Source organism: Poromitra crassiceps (assembly GCF_964638095.1).
Source record: "Poromitra crassiceps genome assembly, chromosome: 10".
NCBI lineage: Eukaryota > Metazoa > Chordata > Actinopteri > Beryciformes > Melamphaidae > Poromitra > Poromitra crassiceps.
In genome coordinates this window covers 18,562,006-18,584,674 of record NC_139631.1, presented here as the reverse complement: position 1 = coordinate 18,584,674, position 22,669 = coordinate 18,562,006, and the positions used below count along the sequence as shown (strand labels likewise).

The 22,669-nt window shown below is 42.1% G+C and overlaps 2 protein-coding genes across 2 annotated transcripts; both read left to right on the top strand.

Annotated features, from left to right (window-relative positions):
- The first annotated feature begins 5,933 nt into the window (after positions 1–5,933).
- On the top strand, positions 5,934–13,338 carry il12b2 (interleukin 12B 2). Its single transcript, XM_083644357.1, has 8 exons — positions 5,934–6,044; positions 6,527–6,605; positions 6,859–7,134; positions 7,907–8,009; positions 8,139–8,317; positions 9,374–9,522; positions 9,749–9,862; positions 13,152–13,338. The coding sequence occupies exons 1-8, from the start codon at positions 6,042–6,044 to the stop codon at positions 13,275–13,277; spliced, it is 1,029 nt and encodes a 342-aa protein (XP_083500483.1). The 5' UTR covers positions 5,934–6,041; the 3' UTR covers positions 13,278–13,338.
- Positions 13,339–16,040: 2,702 nt separating this feature from the next.
- Positions 16,041–21,161, top strand: LOC310783301 (protease-associated domain-containing protein 1-like). The gene is made up of 5 exons (XM_083644133.1): positions 16,041–16,183; positions 16,527–16,627; positions 16,778–16,887; positions 17,842–18,009; positions 19,932–21,161. The coding sequence occupies exons 1-5, from the start codon at positions 16,108–16,110 to the stop codon at positions 20,050–20,052; spliced, it is 576 nt and encodes a 191-aa protein (XP_083500259.1). The 5' UTR covers positions 16,041–16,107; the 3' UTR covers positions 20,053–21,161.
- The last annotated feature ends 1,508 nt before the right edge of the window (positions 21,162–22,669 follow it).

The following is a 22,669-nucleotide window of genomic DNA, read 5'->3' as shown; positions in this document are numbered from 1 at the left end:
GTGCTGATAGACGGCTCCTTTTGTCGCTAGATGAACATTTTTGAGATTTTCAGATGGGCCAGGAGTCGGAAAAGGTTGGGAGTCGCTGATATACAGTATGACTGCTTTGTCATTGCTGGTCAAGATTGCTTTGAGTTTATAAGTGTTAATGATTCATTTCGATGTTTAAGCAGGGAAACAAATTTCCATTAGAGGTCTTACAAGACTGGTATATGTGAACTCTATGAATTACTGGCCCGTAATTTTGCAAAAGTGCTTGAAAAGTGTTTGAAATGTATCATTACAAAAGAGTGGCAACCCTGATTTTTAAATGAAGAATCACTTGTTGTCACTCAGATAGCCATCCATAGGGAATCAGCTGAAATTATAAAAAATATATCTTGGGGCTATTATAGTTGATGACAAACTGACTTACACTTGGCATCAATAACAAAAGCCAACAAAGACTACATTGTTTAAGACTTTAAGTAGTCTACCCAGGGGCGAATTTTCCGTGGGGACAGGGGGGACATGTCCCCCCCCACTTTTCAAAACCTAGATTCTGTCCCCCCACTTTTTAAACTGAAAAAATCGTGTGTAAACTGTACAAGCATGCTTAATACGCTACTGAGAATGTGAATTGAGTTGCTGATTATAAGCTATAGGCTACTCCAAAAGATTGCCATGGATTTCCTCGTCTGTAAAAAGTGCCCTCCAGACCCTGAATGCATTTCTAATGGCGCTCTGTATGGAAATTCCCCTTTCCAAGCCGTCCCCGAAGGCAGCACTCAAAGAGTATTGCTTTTCCGAGCTCTTCTGACCGTGAATCAGAGTCCTGCACCGGGTCGGGGTTCCGCGGGGGGCCCCGCCGGGTACCCGCAAAAAAGTGCGGGGGGGGGGGGGGTGGGTGTTATTTTGTCTTTTGTCTGTTGTATAATATATGTATTTTTATTTACTTTTTATATAACGATAATAATTCAGTCAGTGTGTAACTTCATGTTTTGTCTGAGTCTGACCTGACGTCTTTGACCTCAATCATTTCCGCTGGTCCTTTCCTTCCGGGTCAGCTCTCCCCCGCTCCGGTCAGGTATAAACAGAAATGACCTAGACCTATGCTAGCTAGCTTGTTGCATTGCATGACAGCCAGCGCCAGCAAGGCTAGCATGTTTCCTTTAGCTGCTGGCTGGCCCTGGCTGGCCTGCTGGCACTGGCACCAGTGACAAAACACGTTATGCAATGCCTGCCGAGTCCGACTGCACCGACTACCGTTGTTGGCTCTCGTCAGTGACTCGGCCAGAAAAGACCGCTATTCGCTTCCTATGTGAATTGTGAAACGATCGCAGTTACTTTGGTAATGTTCACTTCAAAAAAAATTATATATGCGGGAGCGGGGCGGGGGTCTCATATCTGCAGGGCGGGGTGGGTTGCGGTACTGACTGATCATATGAGCGGGTTCGCGGAGCGGGGTCGGTACTGCACGTCGCGGGGCCGGGCGGAACCGGGTCTTGAAAATCAGACCCGCGCAGGAATGTGAATGCAGCATTTCTAATGGCCCTCTGTGTGGAAAGGCACCTTTGAAATTAAAGCATCAAACTTCAAAGCATAGCAAACCAGCCCATGCACACGTGTGACACAACAGCAGCACACAGACCGTCTTGACTTAATTTGAGACAGACAGATATCACTCAGGTACATAGGCAAAACAAAATATACTGTTTTTCATCTTATTTGTCAATAGGGACCCCTCTCTCTCTCAATCTCTCACAATTTGCTAATTGAATTTTGATCGATTACACATATACATGATGACTGACAAGGGTCTTCTAAGCAATCAGGCAATGCATAGCATTACATGATCAAACTCAATAACTGCAATGGCACAATTTGGCTTTGATAACCATTCATCTAGCCTATACTGGATTGTTGTAGGCTACTTGTAGGGCAGTGATATACCCGAGGCTCAAAAGCCACATATGGCTCCTTTATGGGTAGTTCTGGCTCTTTTAAGTCACACTTAAATAAATAAATGAATAAATAAATGGCCTAACTAAATAAATAAAATCAAAATAAAGGGAACAAAGGCAATTTTTGGGGGATTGTGGCTCTTGGAAAGATTTTTCTCATGATAGGGCAAGGTTGTTGTCACTCAGTGTTGTAACATTAATGCTGAATTGGTCATAGATCATCAGTGACAGCAGCCATACTGCAGAGCCCCCCCCCCCCTAGCCTAGGTAAACCCAGCCCCCACGTGACCTGCTCTCTCAGTTCCCAGTCACTAGCAACTCACTGAGAACAGGTCTGAGAGCAGGTCACGTGGGGGATGGGTTTACCCAGGCTACCCCCCCCCCCCCCCCCCCCCCATGTGACAGTCTGACAGGCAGCTGACAGGAAGGAAGAGCATCAATGTTTAAGCCTGTGTTGCTATCTGTCTGTTGTAGTGTAAAATGACCTAACGGGAGAGCACGTGGTGACATGAAAGTGAGTGCGAAAAGGAGCACATATTGATGCTTAAGACTAAATAATGATATCACAACAGTATTGCAAATTAAACTTTTGTACTAATATTATTCAGTTTGTAGAGTTATTTTTCCATGACAAGTATCATCCAAATGTTACTTTAAAATGAGATATTCCTCTAAATCTGGCTAAAAACATTAACACTTTTTTTGCCAGTCCCTGCCCCTCTAACATTCTCTGCATGTCCCTGCTGTATAAAGGGTTAGGTGATGAGAGGAAGTGAACATGGTAAGCAGTGAACAAGCCATTTTTTTTTTTTTAATAAAGCACACTACTAATAACAATAATAATAATAATACAACCAACGTGATTTCAATATGGCTCTGGCTTTCACATCAGTATTGTTCTATGCCTTGTTCATGTCACCTGCTTTCATATCAGAGCTCTGATGAGTTGGACGAGGTGGTGTCTAAAAGGCATGTATTTAGTGATGTGTGTAGTTCTTCATAGATCTAGCCTCTAAATTTTCCCCTCAGAGTGCACCAAATTGATGCATTTTACTTTAAAATGTAAAAAAAAATATTCCGGGGGGGCATGCCGTGGACCCCCCTAGAGGGTCGGCGCTCCACAATTCATTGTGTCCCCCCCCCACTTGCGAAACCAGGTATTCGCCCTTGAGTCTACCAACTGGGTACTGTGGTCCTGGACCACCAAAGACTAAACTGTTTAAGACTGTAGTCGACTACCAACTGGGTACTGTGGTCCTGGACCACCAAAGACTAAACTGTTTAAGACTGTAGTCGACTACCAACTGGACACTGTGGTCCTGGACCACCAAACGTGCAGCACGTTCTCATGTGTCTCTCATAAAGTAAAAATCCCCAGCTGCTCATGCTGGACCTGCAGTAATGAATCAGAATCTCTCATAGAGTTTCAAGGAACGGTGATTAATGAAGTTATAGAATTTTAAGGAACTTAAACTTGAAACCAAGTTCTTAGAAAGAGAATTTATTTCTTGCTCATAAAAAGGTGTTTTAGAGGTAATTTGTTTAGTGCAGTAAATATAGGATGGATTTTAAGGAACTGAAACCAAGTTCTTAGAAAGATACTATTTCATGCTCAAATGCCCCAATGTGTCATAGAATGAGAAATCAGTGACATGATTTCAATTGGCCTGTGACACAATGATTCATGGCCATATGTTCCCTTCCCAATTTGTATCACTAAAGCAAGAAATTTTGTGTCAAGGGCCAGGGATGTGAGATTTACTGAAATGTCCTTGCCATTTTTCTGAGGCTTCTCATTATTATTCCAAAATATTTTGCCAGGCTACTACACTTTCAACAGCACTATGTATGATCTGGGAGAAAGATTTAAACCTTGCTTAATGAATTAGAATGGAATAGGATTATGCCAAAATAAAAATAAAAGTTGTTTTATTTTTAAATTTTAAATCCTCAATCGCTTCTATTGGACACCTTCTAGATTACATCGATTAGGCCTTAAAAACACAGTGGACTATTGGAAATGCCAGAGTTCAGAAGGTACCTTACTTCATGTCCTTTGGCAATGCCCTAAGACATTGGTTCTCAAATGGGGGTCCGGGGACCCCCAGGGGTCCGTGGCACTTTGCAAGGGGGTCCGCGAAAAGTTTTCAGGAAAATAAAAATAACATTTTTTGTGTGCAAAAGCTTCCATAGTTCAACAAAAATATTGTATGCTTTAAATCTAAAATGGTTCATGAATTACATTCTAATCTATCAATTTAAAAGTAAAGCATGTTACCGTGGTGGAAACAATTAAGCTTAGCCCAAAATCACAAATCAGAATGAGCGGGTCCCCGGTATATTTTATATCTTGTAAGGGGTCCTTGGCTGAAAAACATTTGAGAACCTCTGCCCTAAGATACAGGACTTCTGGAAACAAGTTCATAAATGTATGAAAGAGATGACTAGCAATGACTTGAGTTTTCACCAGGTTCTATGTGTCGGGTGACCCACTAGTTGTGAAAGACTGTGGAAATGCAGAACTGATCCAAACGGCCATAATGGTGTGTAGACAGGCTTTACTGAGGGGATGGAAAAAGACAGAAGCTCCCTCTTGCCCCCCTTGCCCCCCCCCCCCCCCCCCCCCCATGAGAGAAGTCCCCATGCTTGCTGCTGAAGAGGAGGAGGATGAGGTTCCAGGTAAGCAAAACCATTTCCTCTTTTTAAAAACTAAAATTTGCATTCGTCATTGAATGATTCTAATATGCAAACGCAGCCTAGCCTTTTGTTTGTACAATGCTGCATCACAGTAGCCTGGGTAGCATCACAGATCTTCCTGTGTGGTAGATCTGTAGCACTCTCGCATGTGGCTCTTTCATGTAAAATAAAGTAAAAGTAAAAGAACGTCCCCAGCTGCTCAGGCATTTCTGCTGCTTTCCCATGAGAGTTTCAAAGAACAGTGTGAACTGAAACCTGAAACCAAAGTTCTTAGAAAGACACTGTATTTCTTGCTCAAAAATGGCTCATAGAATGCCAAAGGTCAGTAAAGATGATTTTAAAATGTCATTTACTCCTAGTGCTGTAAAGATAAACTAAAATCAACATAAATTATAAACTCTGTCCCTTCACAATTGGTATTGTTATACAAGAAATTTTGTGTCAAGGGCCAGGGACGTGAGATTTACTGAAATGTCCTTGCAATCTTGCTAAGGTGGGATTGCAGACGCAGAGACCACATCTGAACAATATTCTCTGGCCATTTTACAGTTTTTATTGTCTGTTGTTTACAAGGTTTTACTGATCATCTTGCCTGTCCTCTTACTCATGGTAAAGCGAAAGACACATTTCTAGAAAGGTTCTTCTGCTCGTATATGAAGAAATGCCAGTCACTTGACACAGTATCAACACATAAGATACACAGATCAACACATAAGACTTACAATAGTACAGACTTTTAATAGGAATAAGTAGCATTTGTTGATTATATCATTTTTATTTATTTATTTATATATTTATTTATTCATTTGTTTGTTTATTTGTTTATTTTTAAGAAGGGTAAGATGATAGGTTAGTTCAAGAAGGACCCAGGTGTAACCTGAAGAGATGTCTTTCAAACAACATAACCCTTCACAGAACACACAATGCGTTTGGATAGGAATTAAGCAAAATGTGTTTTTCCTCAGTTAGGAGAAAGTGATATTTGGTGGTGGGTTGCCCCCTGAATTGGTGAGTAATGGTCAGTGGGAAAGTGGGGAAACCCCCGAACACCTACACTACACACATCATATCTCTCACCATCTTGCAGTCATTTTTTCTAAACATACATGCATGCGTATTAGATTGCAAAAATTTGACATGCAAAATAGTTTTGAGGAAATGCCATCCCCTCCCCTTGAGGCTCTGTATGGTCCATTATCTAATAATTCGATCTATAGAGTTTCGGTCCCGCCTTACAAATATGCCGTGATGGTATTTACATGGTCTGTGACACCCCTGTCCATCATATAAAAATGAGCCCTGGCCAGCAGTGTGAGCAATCATCATCAGGATTCCTATTAAGCCTCAACTTCTGCTCAGGCGTTTCTGAAGGGTCATCAAAGACAGTGTCACTTCATCCAAATGGTAAGAAAAAGCTACGAGGAGAAAAATCTACACTAAATGACAAGCTTCTTAGGCTATGTGAATGCTTTTTTTTTCTTCTTTTTTTTAAGTATTATTACATTTATCATCTGGTCTTACACAATGGTATATGCTCTACTCTGATTGTGGTAAATGATAAGAACGAGACATTCATTTGATCAACTTTGCTATTCTGGGTCATAAGTTGCATTCAATTTTTCAAAAGAGTTATGTGACTTTTATTGTTGTACATTTTGACGCAATTGGAAACATTGTGCTTTTCTGAATAAAAATATCAGCCCAGTGAAATGTAAAGTGCTCATAGAGAGATATAGAGAGATATCTCATTTTTTCCTCAGTTGTAGATAAAATAGATAATTATCACCAGGTAGGGAGCAAACCAATGGGTTATTATTTAGAATTTAATTATTATCATTTTTGATATCCCTCTTTTCTTCCTTTTTCCATTTCTGTCACACTCTCAGGGGACTTCACTGTGGATATTTGGGATTTTGTTCATCAGCCTGTCAGCGGCATATGGACTCACTTCCTTCCCTAAAAATGGTAAGTTTTGTGTTTTTTTGTGTTCTTTTATTCATTTTGCCGCATCTTGTTGTAACATGTCCTCACTTGTCAATGTGTTCTATATCCATTTCTTCTTTGATAAATGGTGTGTGTGTGTGTGTGTGTGTGTGTTTGTGTGTGTGTGTGTGTGTGTGTGTGTGTGTGTGTGTGTGTGTGTGTGTGTGTGTGTGTGTGTGTGTGTGTGTGTGTGTGTGTGTGTGTGTGATGTGTGTTTACCTGTATGTGTCTGAAGTGGTAGCGGCTATCCAGCATGATGACAATCCAGTCATAATGACCTGTGATGTGGAGTCCGACGTGCCCGTTGAGTGGAAGTTTAACTCCACTGAAGGGGACACTGACATGGATGATGACAGTGTCCAGCAGCTCGGTAGCCCGGTAAAATATCTGAATGTGAGCCAGGTGGATTACCCAATATTAGGAGAATACAGCTGCTGGAGGGGAGGACAAAAGTTATCATCAACCCATCTTCGGCTGTGGGGTCCTGAGATGGAAGATGAACAGGATCTAGGTGAGATTTTCTTTTCTATTTTGGCATTTTTCTATTTTATTTACTTGCAGACAGAGCAATAAAGAATAACTCATATAGGTTGATGGTACAGTCTAAGTGAGATACATAATTGTGCAAACTCACCAAATGCGAGCACAACTCAGTCCAAAAACAACAACTTAGGAACAAGGCCAAAGGAAACTGCTGAAGAAGAAAAAGGGCTAGCACTCTCAATGTCCTTTTTTCATTTTTTTTAATAATAAACCTGGACCAGACCAACAACAACGGATGTGTTTCAGCGAATAGCCTTCTTCATCGTTGACAGCGCTGAAGAAGGCTATTCGTTGACAATGCAACAATACTAAACGGACATTGAGAGTGCTGGCCTTGTTTCTTTTTCATACATAATTGTGAACATGAACAAAGCGAGGAGTGGCAAAGTGACGTCTTGACTCTGTGATGCCATTGAGAGTGGAATTTCTCTTAGCTTTGACACCAAAATTGGCTTGATTTTGTGGTAGTGCTTTCAGCTCTGAATCAGATCACAAAATATACTCAGATGTGCATAAAACTATCTTGAGTATTGTCACAGTCAAACAAACTTTCATTTCTGGCTGTGTACACCAACATTGAAAGTTCACATACAAACTGAACTGTAACAGAATAGTTCAGTTGTATTTAACATAAATAACGGAAGTTCAGTAATAGTTTCCCCTTGAAGCGTAGAGAGCCTAAACAGTCACAAAAGCCAAACATTTGACATGAAACTTACTTCCACTGTGTGTCTTTTTAGATTCTGCCATCAGTTGCTGGGCTAAATCTTATAACTGTAAATTCAACTGTAACTGGAACCTCAGTGAATACACAGCAGTGCGCTTTGGACTGGGCCATGACTGGTAAGACAAAAATAGAACACAGACAGATTAAACCAAATGTGTGCCAGACAAGAAAAAAGACAGAAGCAATTTTCAGCTGCATAATACATGTATCTCACTGAATGTCCATTTTCCCACCCACCTCTGCAGCTATGAAGGCAACAAGTCTTGCGACTGGGTCAGCAGCAGTGATGGGGGATTCCAGTTTGAGCTGTCCCACAGCCTCTCACCTTACGCTGAGCAGAGCACCATGTTTGAAGTCACTGCTGAGGCCATCAGCGACCACTACTTCCTCAAGATGACGAAGAGCTTTTATCTCAGAGACATCAGTGAGTTGAGCAAAACTGAGCTATAGAAAGGGCTTCTTAAAGGAACACTCTGCCCATTTTCAACCAGCTTTGTATCATTAGAACATCAGTAGTATATCAGAAAACTGTAAACTGTTTTGAAGTCTGTCATTTAATTTGACAGTTATTGAGTGTTAAAGTGTGGACCAGTGACATCACTGGTCCACACTAACTCAAATTAATAACTCATTAACTCAAATCAACTTGCAATAACTGTCAAACTATTCATCATTCATCTAGTTTGACAGTTATTGAGAGTTGATTTGAGTTAATGAGTTATTAATTTGAGTTAGTGTGGACCAGTGATGTCACTGGTCCACACTTTAACACTCAATAATTGTCCAATTAAATGACAGACTTCAAAACTGTTTACAGTTTTCTGATATACCGTACTACTGATGTTCTAATGATACAAAGCTGGTTGAAAATGGGCAGAGTGTTCCTTTAATAACAAAAAGGGCAGTGCAGTGCTTTATGCCAATTTATAGAACTGTATAGAGCAGTGGTTCCCAAACTGGAGTATGCGTACCTAGGGGTACGTGGAGGTACTACAGGGGGTACTTGAGAGAAAGGGGAAAATGGAAAAATGGAAGATTAAATCATGAAAATAAAGCAAAGGTTAAAATAAATCTGCTCGGGAGGCACTAATTGCAACTCTTTCACTCCATTTCTTATTTTGTAATGTTATAATTATTCTTTAAAAGGTGGGTTATCATTCATTCATTGCATCTCATATGCTATAGTTTTCTCTTGCAGTTTTCTAAGCAAAATGCTGTAGTCGGGTAAAGGGGTACTTGGGTTCAGAAATCAGGGAAAGGGGGTACTGAAGCCACAAAAGTTTGAGAACCACTGGTGTAAAGTATGTCTTTGAGTTTTCATGTAATTATACACTTTTTAAAATAACTATTGAAAAAGTGATTAATGAATTTCAGACAAAATCCTAGTGCATATAGAGTTATCAGTTATGTAGTTATGTAGTGTTTTTTAGGTGATTCTTTACTGACACTTTAACCTGTGTTGTTTCTTTAAACTCTGCAGTCCAGCCAGACAGTCCTGAGATAGTTGGGTGTCAGGAGGTCGGTGAGAAGCTGAACGTCACCATAGTTCCACCGTCCAGCTGGTCCACTCCTCACACCTTCTTCAGTCTAGAGCACGAGATAGAATATGTTTATAGAGACGATGGCAAGGTACCCGAAAAGACACACACACACACACACACACACACACACACACACACACACACACACACACACACACACACACACACACACACACACACACACACACACGCACGCACGCACACACACACACACACACACACACACAGAGGTACTCCTGAAATAAAACAAAGTATAACAATATCTCCCCCTTCTCTCTCTCTCTCTCTCTCTCCCTCTCTACCTCCTGCTTCAGCATGAGTGCTCACCCCCTCCTCTGATCCCCAAGAAGATCAGCAAGCTGAGGGTTCACTCCAGGGACCCGCTGGTGGAGACAGCCAAATGGAGCCAGTGGTCTCCCTGGAAAAATGTAAACTTATAACCACTTATCCTGCTCTCCCTATTATACTTGCATCTCTACCAATAGCATGTCATCCTGTCCCTCTAGTGAAGACAGTAGAGTCTACTGTCTTCACTATCTGTTTCACCCTTTCAAATAGCTCAGATGTCTCTTCTGTGGTTGTTTCCCTCTGGGGCCAACATAGGCTGATGGCAGTAGCTACTCACCATATTCTCATTTTAAGTTTCATGTTCGAATGTAAAAAATCAGCATAGCACACCTTTATTCAAGTACTTCACTCAAAATGATTTTATTGAAATGTATTTATGTATCTATTTATTTAGTTAGTTACTTACTTATTTTAACTTATCAGATCAAAAAGCGAAGCCAATATCAATACAGATATTATATAAAAGACCAACTAGTCAGGAACAAGTCCATAGACCGCACACACCCAAAACAAAGATGATGACCAAACTTGTCAAAAAGACTTGATCTATTTAATAACAGTTCTTGCTGTTCTTAAATAAATCAAGTCTTTTTGACGAGTTTGGTCATCATCTTTGTTTTGGGAGTGTGTGGTCTACATATGGACTTGTTCCTGACTAGTTGGTCTTTTATATAGTATCTTGGATTTATCTTGCTGTGACCTGCACCTCCCTTTGGATATGCACGAGTAACTTTCTCATTGATCAATACAGATATGTTGCCAAAATGTGAAAGCCCAAGGAAAACTGCTTGTTTACGATTCAAATACATTTTGTTTTTTCTTATTCAAAAACATGGTTATAAATATGTCCATGTTCATTTGAATCGCAAACAACGGAGTCTGGCTTAGTTTAAGCCGAGCTCCTTTGTTTGCGATTCAAATGAAGTCTGTCTATAGGCTACTGTTAGTCTGACTGTACTGTAAACTTTACACTGTAAACTTTACACAGTATAGACAGACTTTGATATACAGCGTGCTTCTGGCCCCTCTTATTTCTGCATGAGTGTGTTGGTGTTTCTGTGTGCTTTGGTGGTTTGGGTCTGTGCACCACAAGTAGCTATATTAAAAGAGCTCTCTGTTTCCTTCCTTATACCTGTTCCTTGTTCATTTATGTGTGTCGATTTGTGAACAGTATGTCATTTTTACTGTATAAAGTTCAAAGCTTGCGCAAATTTGATTTGATACTTGTTCTAAAATACTGAATGAGTCAGGCTGATGTAATATACCACTCTTATTGTAAAATCAGTAGGTTAGATAAGATTAGTCATTTTTACCAAGAATTTGGTAGGCCTACTAATATTTATTTTTAGTCACTAGTCACTATCCTGCTTATTAGAAAAGCATGAGTCACTAGAAATTGCCTATTAGACCTAATCTAATACTAATCCACGTCTACTAGTTATTATTCATTCATTATTTGTAACTCACTCTTCACTATACTCATTAGGGACGAGTGCTTTTTCATTGATGACTAGTTTTTTTTAAATATATATTTTATTTTAAATTTTTTACAGAATAGACAAACAAGACAAACAGGCATACAAAAAAAACATACATCTTTGACATTTTGCATTGTACCGTGGTGCTACCAGCCGCATAAGGTGCCCACGTGCTTGCACAAGACATTGTGCACTGGATCCCACACAAGGGGTCCATGGGAAACCAGCCGGGCAAGACGTCCATCATCCCCAACATCAGTCACTGTTCATTCTTAACCTCGTCAAAGTAGGCCAAAAAGGGGTCCCAGATATTTGAGAACCTTCTAAGCGAGTTGCCTCTCAGGAACCTCAGTCTCTCCATCTGTATAACAGAGATCATGTCCATCAGCCACACCTGAGAAGAAGGTGAAGAGGAGGACTTCCATTCCTTTCAAATTAGTCTTTTGGTGACAGTTGTCCCCAGTGTCAGAGATTGCTGCACGGCTGTAGGGAAGTTCAGAGAGGACTCCGAGCAGCTGAAGATGGCGAGTTCTGCCTCCGGCTGCAGGGTTACTTTGTAGTCCTTAGAGTACCAGTCAAATATTTTGGCCCAGAATCCCGTTAGTTTTTATGCTTGGAGTAATGAAGACGATGAGCGATTTTAAATTGGATCAGCTGGTGTCTGCTATTAACTGTGCAGAGTTGTATTGATGACTAGTTTTTATTCCATTTGATACTACAATTTTTTTTACTTTTTGCTTTGAGTTTGACCACAATCTGGTTGATGTATGATTGACATCTACTTTTGAGTAATCATTCTCATATGTCAAGTATTTAAAAATATGTCTATATATTAACAAACATTGATATCTTGGAAGAAAAACTAAGAGTTAACAAAACTATTCAGTAGATACACTGACAGTGGAAAAGTGACAGTAAAAATGAAATTAGGAACTAGTGATGAATACATAGTTACAAACTGGCTAGTTAGTAGAAGTGGATTAGACTAGTACTCATTAAATAGTGACTAGTGAGTATTGAAAAGTTGATATCTAAAGTTTGTAGCCTAATAGGTTTCAAATTAAAACTGCTTAATTTGTTTTAACGTAAGAACATAAAAATGACAAAATAAAATAAAATAATTACTAAAATTCATGAAATTGTTAACAGTAACAAGAGACAAGTGACTAGTCAAAACCAAACAAATCATTAGTATCTTGTTTTCTTTTCAGTATGTTTGGAACGTCTCCTGCATACATTGCTGTTACTTCTGAATACCAATGCAAAAAATGAAGAATGCTCAAAAGACAACAAGACTAGCAATCATACCGGCTTTCTCAATGACTGTTAACAGTCATATATGACTACTGTTTTTAGTCTTCACGTCTTGAAGTCATGGCAGTCATTGTGGCTGGTGGATGTAAAATCAGTTTACCTATCATCATTGTCATGGTATCTACGGTGAAAACTGTGGGAATTGGGTGCCAGCTAGTGTAGCGGTAAATTCCCTGCCCACCAACAGGAGGGTCGCAGGTTTGCACTCCCGTGTTACCTCCGACTTGGTCAGGCATCCATACAGGCACAATTGGCTGTGTCTGTGGGTGGGAAGCCGGATTGAGCGTATGTGTCCTGGTCCCACATGCTACGTCCTGCCGGTGAAGCTCCCCGCTGTCAGGTGAAAAGAAGCGGCTGGCAACTGCGCATGTGTCGGAGGAAGCATGCTGCTAGTCTACGGCTCTCCCCAGATCGGCAGAGGGTGAAGAGCGACCGGGGCAGCAGGGTGAAAAAACTTGCCATGTACAGTTGGGGAGAAAAATGGGGGGGGGGGGTCAGAAATAATAATAATAATAAAAAAAAACTGTGGGAATTAACTTCTGCTTTAGACCCTAATCTCTCATTTGCCTCATTGCAGGTGTTGAAAAAGAAGCTATGCAAATGCAAAAACACAGCAAAATACTGCTGTCCAGAGCTGTCACCTGAAGACACGCGCCATTGCAAGAGAAAGCAGGGGAAAAAGACCAAATCAAAGACAAACTAATGAAACAATTCTGGTGTATGTGCATAACCAAATCTTGATGGTTTAGGATATTTATTTGGAAAAAAGTTCAATAAAAACATGCATCCCAACCTAGCTGGATTTTTTTTAATACAAGCACGTTCACACATGCACATAAATGAGTGATTGGAAAAAATATATAAGGTATGCAAAATTTACAGTAGTTATAGGGAACTAATGAGGAACAAATGAGGAACTAACTATTAGTTAATGATTAGTTAATGATTCAGTTTGTGAGTATATTTAATGATTAGTTAATGATTAGTTGGTCAGTTCCTGAGTAGAGTCCTTGTTAATCATTAGTTTAGACCGCATGACCACCTTCGACCCTCCCTATAGGGCTGACCGTGGGTAGCTACTGGGACGTAAGTTGGGGCTTGGCCAGCCCCGGCTGGGTCACCTGGGCGAGGGTGTATGATGTTGCGAGACCCGAAACATCCTATGACCCCAGGGTACATCACTGAGGATACGTCCCAGTTATGCATCCATGCAATGTTTTTTCTTTCTTTATTAGTTAGCCTGGCCTAGCCAGTGACTCATAGGAATAGACTACGTGACAACCAGGAAAGACTGGTGACTACTGGAGAGTCAGTTGACAGCCGGAACAGGGACGGCACCCGGGTAGCAGTATGGGTTAGCTCCCCAGCCTGCGTCTTCCGTGAGGAAGAAGCCCAAAAACCCACGAGAGGCCTTTTAGGAGGGCCATTCAAGCCGCAAGTGGAGACTGCAGTACCACCAAGTACTGGTACTGCATGGTGTCCAACATCACCTCGGAATGAGATGTTTGGAGCGGGGGAGTCTGGTGCAGCGCACAGGTTGTAGACCTGGTGAGACGAGGGAGGAACCCGGCCGGGTGGCAACCCACAGAGCCCGGTCCCTCTACGTACCAGAGCCCTCTCCCTCCCCCGGTCCCGGCAGAGTAGTTCCGGAGCAGCGGATTGAATGGCCCTGACTGCATGACCACCTTCGACCCTCCCTATAGGGCTGACCGTGGGTAGCTACTGGGACGTAAGTTGGGGCTTGGCCAGCCCCGGCTGGGTCACCTGGGCGAGGGTGTATGATGTTGCGAGACCCGAAACATCCTATGACCCCAGGGTACATCACTGAGGATACGTCCCAGTTATGCATCCATGCGATGTTTTTTCTTTCTTTATTAGTTAATGGTTACTTAATGGTCAGTTCGTGACTATAGAAACTGGAGGCCTGGTGTAATACAAACAACCTCTCCTTCAATGTGTAGAAGATGAAGGAGATGATAATTGACTTCAGGAAGACCAGCACCACCACCCCTCCTCTCCTCATCGGGGGAGCAGTTGTCGAGGTTGTTTCTTCAAATACCTTCAAATACACATCTCTGACGCTCTCACATGGAGCTTCAACACAGCCAGCATAGTCAAGATGGCCCACCAACACTCTACTTCCTAAGGAGGCTGAAGCGCGCGCGCTGGCCTTGGCACTCAGTCGTCACCTCCTTCTACAGGTTTGTGGTAGAGAGCATCCTCACGCCCTGCATCACTGTGTGGTATGGCAGCTGCTCTTCTGCAGACAGCGAGTGGTCAAAACTGCACAGAAGATCATTGGCAGCAGCCTGCCCACCATCAGTGACATCTACCAGAGTAGGTGCAGGAAAAAGGCTGCTAACATCATGAGGGACTCTACCAACCTCCCCTCTGGTAGGAGGCTATGCAGCATCACGGCCAGAACCACCAGGGTAAAGAACAGCTTTTTCCTGGTGGCTGTGAGACTTGTTAACTCTGCATAAATGCTGCTTGTCTAATGTATTGCTGATGTTACAATGTTGCAATGCTGTCTGTCTGGTGTATCTGTGATTTAAGCATACTGCACCTTCGCGCCGACCATAGACTGTACAAATAGGCGCCGACATGCGGTGAGCTTGCTGTGAGTGACTCCTCTGCTTTTAACATCAGGTGTGATGTAATGCAATGAGGCCCTTTTGGACACCTGTCTTATGTTGTTGTTTTTATAATGCTTCCTTTTTACTGAGTTATTGTTAGTACTCATAGTAGTGATTTTTAATATAATATGTTTGGCATTTGATAACAATGATAGTATTGATACTATCCGGACCCTGACTTCTCATTTCGTTCCCTTTCAAGTATTATGTTTTGGAATGACAATAATCTTTGAATATCTTTGAACCTTTAAAATGTGTATTAACCCCCTTGACCAAAATAGTCATACATTCTGCCATTGTGTTACTTATGGTTGGAATTCTAGTGAAGATAAATTACCCTTTTTTGGCTGGGGACCCCCTGGACCCCTCAAGGACCCCTGGAGCCCTCAAGCCCCCCCCCTTTGAGAACCACAACCTTATGTTGCTCAGCAGTGCAGTGAGGCCTACATGTACAACTATTGAATTGTCACACCACCACTATTTTGATCATAAATCCACTATTTTGATCATAAATCTCTCTCTCTCTCTCTCTCTCTCTCTCTCTCTCTCTCTCTCTCTCTCTCTCTCTCTCTCTCTCTCTCTCTCTCTCTCTCTCTCTCTCTCTCTCTCTCTCTCTCTCTCTCTCTCTCTCTCTCTCTCTCTCTCTCTCTCTCTCTCTCTCTCTCTCTCTCTCGCCAAGATCAATGTACGCACGCGCCAATATCAATGTACGCACGCGCAAGGAAACAAACACGGAAGTGCCATTCTCTCGAGTCTTCTCTCCTCAGCCAATCAATGGATGTCAGGCCACAGACTTTGCCAAAAGCCCGCCTTCAAATATAAAGCTGCACTGTCTGATCGGTGTCTGGAGTCTGCTGCTGGTGACTGACTGACTGCAGCTTTGCAGATGTCTTGAACATGGCTACGATTGTCCGGACAGCAGCATGGATTGTTTACCTTTGGAGTGTTTTCGTGCATTTTAGCCGCACGTCAGGTGAGAGACAAGGCAGAGGCGGGTTGGTTTCAGCTTGGTTAGCAACGCAACGCTGACGTTAGCTAACTGGTCAGTGACATGCTAGCGTAGCTACGGTGAAAACACGAGATGCTTAGTTGTGTGTTGTGGCTTCATGATTTGTCACTTGCCAAGCTGCAGCACGATGCGGTGCCACCCGTTTCCACATATGTCACATTGCTTGTGGTCAGTCCCAACCGTCACTTGCTGCCGCTGGTGCAGTCATCAGCATCTGACTTCAGTTCCACAGAGTCTGTCTTGTGGTAACTAAACGTATGAGTGTTTTGTATGTTGTTTTGACGTTTCTTTAACCTGACTGCTCCAGGGATCGGGGTCAATGAACTGCTGTATTTCCGGGTCATCAGTCCTGAGGAGATAGGGTACATCTTCAGTGCAGCCCCTGCTAAAGACTTTGGAGGAGATTTTGTGAGTACTCTGCCCTCTAAACTGCTGCATCTGTGTTGCCCAAAGGATCTGCTACACACACACACACACACACACACACACACACACACACACATTGTTCCCATCTGTAATACTCTAATGCTGCTCTCTGTTTTCTCCTCTGGTTGCCAGACTTCGTCGTATGATGAGATCTTACTTGTGCCAGCAGACCCAGCAGACGGCTGTGCAGAACTTAAAGACAGAGAAATCATCCACGGACAAGTAATCTTGGTGGAAAGAGGGTGTGTGTGTCTTGTAATATAGACGGTTTTTACAGAATTGTGTTGCTAGGGAACAGTTTGGATTGGAACCTATCTTATGGCCTGTCAGTGATTGTACTAGCAAACGTGCCGGTCTGATCAAGCGTTTTGGACTTCCGTTGACGCCACTCTTTAAATCACGCTGCCTTAGTCTGGATGGAAAGACCTCATTCCGAGTCTTCCGGCTATGGGCGGAAGACCCACACGTCATCCGCCCGGAACCAAAGTGCTGTACTCCAGGAAAATATTCTGCTCAATCCTTGCGTTCTGTTCAGAAAACATGGGCGACACGAGTATCTAGCTACCCCAAAAGCTAAAAAAACAACAACTAACAACTAAAACCAAATAATGGCATCGCTGCCTGACACACCGGTCAAAATGGAGCAACAAAAACACTGCGGCACACAAAGCTTAGGGTTAGGCAAGGGAAGCCACTTGGTTGGGGTTATGGTTTGGGTATGGGTCGAGGGTTAGAAACGGGAGGCGAACCAGCTGTCGTGGGTGGGGGCCGCTCATCCCGCTGACCGGGCGGGAAGCAGGTGGAGCCCAGCGTGAGCCGGTGTCTGTGCTGCAGCTGAGACAGTGTGATGCTTTCACAGTGGACTGAAACATAGCGTGAGTCGTGACACTGTGCCTGGCCGGGTCTATTACGTTAAGGTTGGAGGTTTGGGACAGAGACATTTTTGCCGTTTTACTCCAGTGACGCGGTTTGTTTATCAAAATGTCAGAATATACCGGTAAGCACGTTTTTGAGATATTAACGTTTGGCACAACTCATACTAGTTAACTGCCGCGGTTCTGGGGGATTTGCGGTGTCGTGACATCACGCTGATTCTTCGTATACTATTATTAATCGATTCATGTTTTCTTTTGCCCACACATTTTTTATGTGTGAATTACAGTTTCCAATTGCATCTGTCTGTCTGTGTGCTCCAGGGGTTGTTCCTTTGTCCAAAAGGCTCGACAGGTGGAGGAGGCAGGAGGCAAAGCTGTACTGATTGCCGATAACGCAGTCGATAACGACAGTCAGTACCTGGATATGATCACTGATGGGAGCACCGCCAAGCCAAGCATACCTGCACTATTCCTGCTCGGACGAGATGGGTATGACACACACACACCAGTGGCATGCACAGACATTTTGGGGGGCAGGTGCCCAAGCAGAAAAAATGGCACCCCTCTCACAATTATTTATAGAAAAATAAAGTTACATACAGGCCCAGATTAACACAGTGTGGTGCCCAAGGGTGACCACACTTGAAGTGCTCCCCTCCTGAACTCTCTGCATCTATGTCTCCTGTGATTCTATGTAATTCCATGTGAGCACTTCTGCACCAAGACAATTTCCAATCAACCATGTGTTGAAATGGCAAATAAAGTTCTATTCTATTCTATTCTATTCTATTCTATTCTATTCTATTCTATTCCACTTTACACGGTAAAAACATGAAATTTACTATGGCAATAGACCAAAGCTTCGCATGAACTTATTGCTAAAGTAAAAAGGGAGAACATTTTCCAAGGACCCCCTCACAATCGTAACACCGATTAAGCATAGAGTGGAGTATGATCTGAACAGAGACGTTTTCACCCATTTGTACACATTATTAAAGCAGCTACGAGCAAGATTTTCGATTGTTATTAAACAGTATAATTACAATATTGATGCATCACATCTTACCTATAATAGTAGCTCAGACCAAAGCCGTGTGAATCGGAGATTGCTCTCGATGAGTATAGGGTCTGTGTCTGTCTAACCTCGCGTCACCAGGGGGCTCTCTCTCTCTATCTGTCTACCAGCGGGCTGGATAAACCCGGAAGTGAAACAAAACGGTTCAGGGCAGCTGCCTGCCTAAGATGGTAAGATGTGATGCATTGATATTAAATTTAGACTGTTTAATAACAATCGAAAATCTTGCTCGTAGCTGCTTTAAATGTTTGCTTGTTCATACATCCTGCAGCATTGCCTGTAGCCTATATGTCATCATCGTGACATTTCTGGAAGACCAAAATATGTTAAGTCAATATTTTAGTGTTTGCACTGCATAACTGTAACACTTTTAAGCCTTTCTGCTCACTTTCTCAGAGCATTGTTCACAGTCTGTCATTATCTCAACACACATGCTACAGAAAAATTTAAGACACAATGTACTAACTAAAAAAAAGTAATTTTATACAGTGAGGTCAAGTTTCAGAAAATGCTCTCACTACAATGAAATGGCTACTATGGGGACTAACATCATCACAAATAAATGTAATTGGGCTCATTGAATCCACAAGCATTGAATCCACAAGCATACCCAATTTATAAAGGTAAAGGTAAAGGTAAAGTCCCACTGATTGTCACACAATGTGTGAAATTTGTTCTCCGCATTTGACCCATCCCCTTGGGGAGCGGCAGCGTGCGCCGCGCTCGGGAATCATATGGTGATCTAACCCCCCAATTCCAACCCTTTGATGCTGAGTGCCAAGCAGGGAGGCAAATGGGTCCCATTTTTATAGTCTTTGGTATGACTCGGCCAGGGATCGAACTCACGACCTCCCAGTCTCAGGGCGGACACTCAGACCACAAGGCCACTGAGCTGGTATGTCATTCCAATACTGTTTAGGGACCCCATGTATGCAGAAATATTCAAATAGAATAGGCGAAAATAACACTTAATTATAAATAACAAATTTTGAGCATTATTTAACCCCCTTACCAGCACTTCACTTCTAGCTTTAAAAATGAGCCTGCTATAGAGCCTCTGGAAGACTAATATTGGCAGTGGAAGTGTCTTGCAAAAAGGCCACTCATCAGTCAAAGGCCTGGGGGTCTATCTGCACGTCCCTGACAGACACACGCAAACACACACACACACACACACACACACACACACACACACACACACACACACACACACACACACACACACACACACACACACACACACGCACACTTATTCAGATCTGCTCTGTTCCTAACTCCTACCCAAAATGAATATAATCTGTTTTTGTATAGGAATGTTTTCTTTTGTCTGTTCTAGGCTGATGATCAGACGGTCTCTCCAGAGACGAGCACTGCCATGGGCCGTCATTTCCATTCCTGTCAATGTCTCCTCTTTGGCCTCCTTCCCCCTCAAGCAGCCCCCCTGGACACTGTGGTAGAGCCCACACACACCTGCAGACTTCCCCACATGTATTTACATCTGTGCACCTACATGCATATCCTGTCAGCAGTGAATAACGCACACAGCCTCACACAACAACAAAACAAGCATAATGCACACATGCATCACAACACACACCCATAGGCGCATGGGCTTACACAATGCACTTCGACACCTGTGTGTACAATGGACTGTTTGCTAGAACCTCAACCTCTGTTCCACCGTCTGTGGCAGCAGCTTCTTTAGACTCCTGCCACTGACACACGACTCAGCAGAAAACACCTTCAATAATTCTCAGTTCTCTGGCTGGAGTTGAATGAATTGTCCTGTGTGTGTGTGAAGATGATAGCATGAATTTATCTTTGAGTAGAGCAGACTCCAGGGAGTTCAGAGCAGATATGCTGTTGGTTACTACTTGGTGATAAAGACAATATATACAAGTTTAAACCAACACATATACACAGGTACAGTATGTGCTTGGAGTGCACCGTTCTTCTGTCCTCTCCAGTATTGCAAGCTGTTGAGAAGGCCTCTAGGGTGGTTGGAAAGTGAAACCCATGGCGCTCTCATGACAGCATGCTACTGTATTAAAAAGGGAATGTCTTCTCATTGTCAAAATGTGAATTAACCTTGCTCATCTGCATGAATTTAGACATGGGTGTAACTCAGATAGCACTGTCCATTACTTGTCACTTAAACATCCTGCCAATACCAACAGAGGGTGCTGCAGGGACACTTTTCCCTTGTAGAAATGTAAATGAAAATCTATGAGACTAGGCCTATCAAGACATTCACCATGCACCCTCATCTTTTAAATGAGGTAGGATGAGCCCAAAAAAACCTGGTCAAATCAAACTTTAATTGAAATTTCTGCATTAATTTTTTATTAGTGACTTTGACAAACTTACTTTGAAAGGATTGCGTAAGTAATTTGAATGCGAAATATTTGTGATGTTTTTCAAGTTCCAACTGTGAAAAATATGTTTATTTCTCAAGTAAAATAGACCTTTTAGCCATTTCTGCAGTTTTTTGCCCACAAATGAGACTTGTCCATCAATTATATTCACGGGGATAATTCATCTATTATACTACTAAAGCAACCCAACACAAGAGCTATTGGAAATTGTAACTCAATCAGGTTCATTATGTCTTCTTAGTTCAAATTATAGTTTTTGTTTCTTTTAATCAGACAAATGTGTAGTAGATGTTTTTTTTACCTTGACAGTTTCGGCTGACAACTGCAGTCTTCCTCAGAAGCGTCAAATGACAGCTGTGACGTGTCAACAGCTGTTTTGAGCAGGCGTGGCCGGCCTGACAGATCTGACAGATCTGCCAGGCCGGCCCTGCCGTCCGATGGAGAAGAGAGTGCCAGGTGTGTGAGAGCATGTATGCTCCCTCATCCCTGTTGATGGTGCCGTTGGCCCGCCTCCTGATTTCGACAGCCTAAAGGCACCGTCCTGCTTTTCCCTACTTTCTCTGTATTTCATCTTCCTTTTCTTTCATAATGTAGAGGAGCAATTTTTATCTCCGGGTAATTGTGAAGGAATTGGTTATCTAGTTATTGCATCACTTCCCTGAGGTGGTAGGCTACTTTGGGGCAGTAACCTCGACTACTTTTCTTGGTGACTTTAACTTTTTGCAGGCACTGACGCTTCCCTGAAACATCACATTTGGTTTGTATGACTAGTAGTTAACTTTCTTCTAAAAAAACAACAACAAAACATTACTCTAATAGAAGTAGACTCTATCTTGAATGCAGCTTTTGGATTGTTGCTTTAAGTTCAATCAATGTATTTATTTGTAAAGGGACAATGTACATTAATCAACATTCTAACAAATAAATGTACCAAAGTTAGCCAAAAGGTCATCGGGAGTCCCTTTGCCCCGGTGTTGATCGGCATCTATAGAATAATAAAACCTGCAATAGTTAAAAACATCATTGTTAAGAATATAGGAAGGAAAGCACATACAACACAGGTCAACAAGGTAAAAGCAGATACAATAGGCTATGCATACCATAAGCGGACAAAATAGACAAGGGATATGGATAAATGAATGAAGGTGGTTGATACAGCATCAGTATTGTTGGTTCTCAGTGATATCAGGCTATCTCACTGTAGACTCCGTAGATGGCGCTGTTGACGCCGCTCACGAACGTCTGGGAGCCGAGACTAATCAGTGAGTGATCCATTTCATTCATTGTGCGTGAATGAATAAAAGGATGGATATTCTCTAACTGTTCTGTGTTCAACGGTCAAAACAGCAATTAATTTGCCCGGAGGCAAGCCCTGCAGGCTCTAAGTGGACCAAAAATTAAATAATTTATGAATTGTGTTCTCAATTTCAGTCTCTTGTCCTGTTTTATGGATTATCACATGGCAACATTTTGTTTGCAGATATAGACCTTCAAAGCTGGAACATCGGAGGTTTAATGAGTAATTAAGATGTTTAGTCCTTGGGCACTTTTAGTGTCTTGATATTTTATAAAATAATATAAAAATAAATGTTATCTGAAAAATCTGAACACCTTTAAAATGGCATTGGCAATATTCCAATATTCAAGTTTATTTATTCAACGATTTAGGACGAAAAGTGCATGGTGTACGTGTGTGTGT

Coding starts and splice junctions, on each gene's coding strand:
- il12b2 (XM_083644357.1), top strand. Junction 7,135..7,906: donor GGAAGATGAACAGGATCTAG/GTGAGATTTTCT, acceptor GTGTCTTTTTAG/ATTCTGCCATCAGTTGCTGG. Junction 8,010..8,138: donor TTTGGACTGGGCCATGACTG/GTAAGACAAAAA, acceptor CCACCTCTGCAG/CTATGAAGGCAACAAGTCTT.
- LOC310783301 (XM_083644133.1), top strand. CDS start 16,108: ATGGCTACGATTGTCCGGACAGCAGCATGGATTGTTTACCTTTGGAGT. Junction 16,184..16,526: donor GCATTTTAGCCGCACGTCAG/GTGAGAGACAAG, acceptor TGACTGCTCCAG/GGATCGGGGTCAATGAACTG. Junction 16,628..16,777: donor AAGACTTTGGAGGAGATTTT/GTGAGTACTCTG, acceptor TCTGGTTGCCAG/ACTTCGTCGTATGATGAGAT.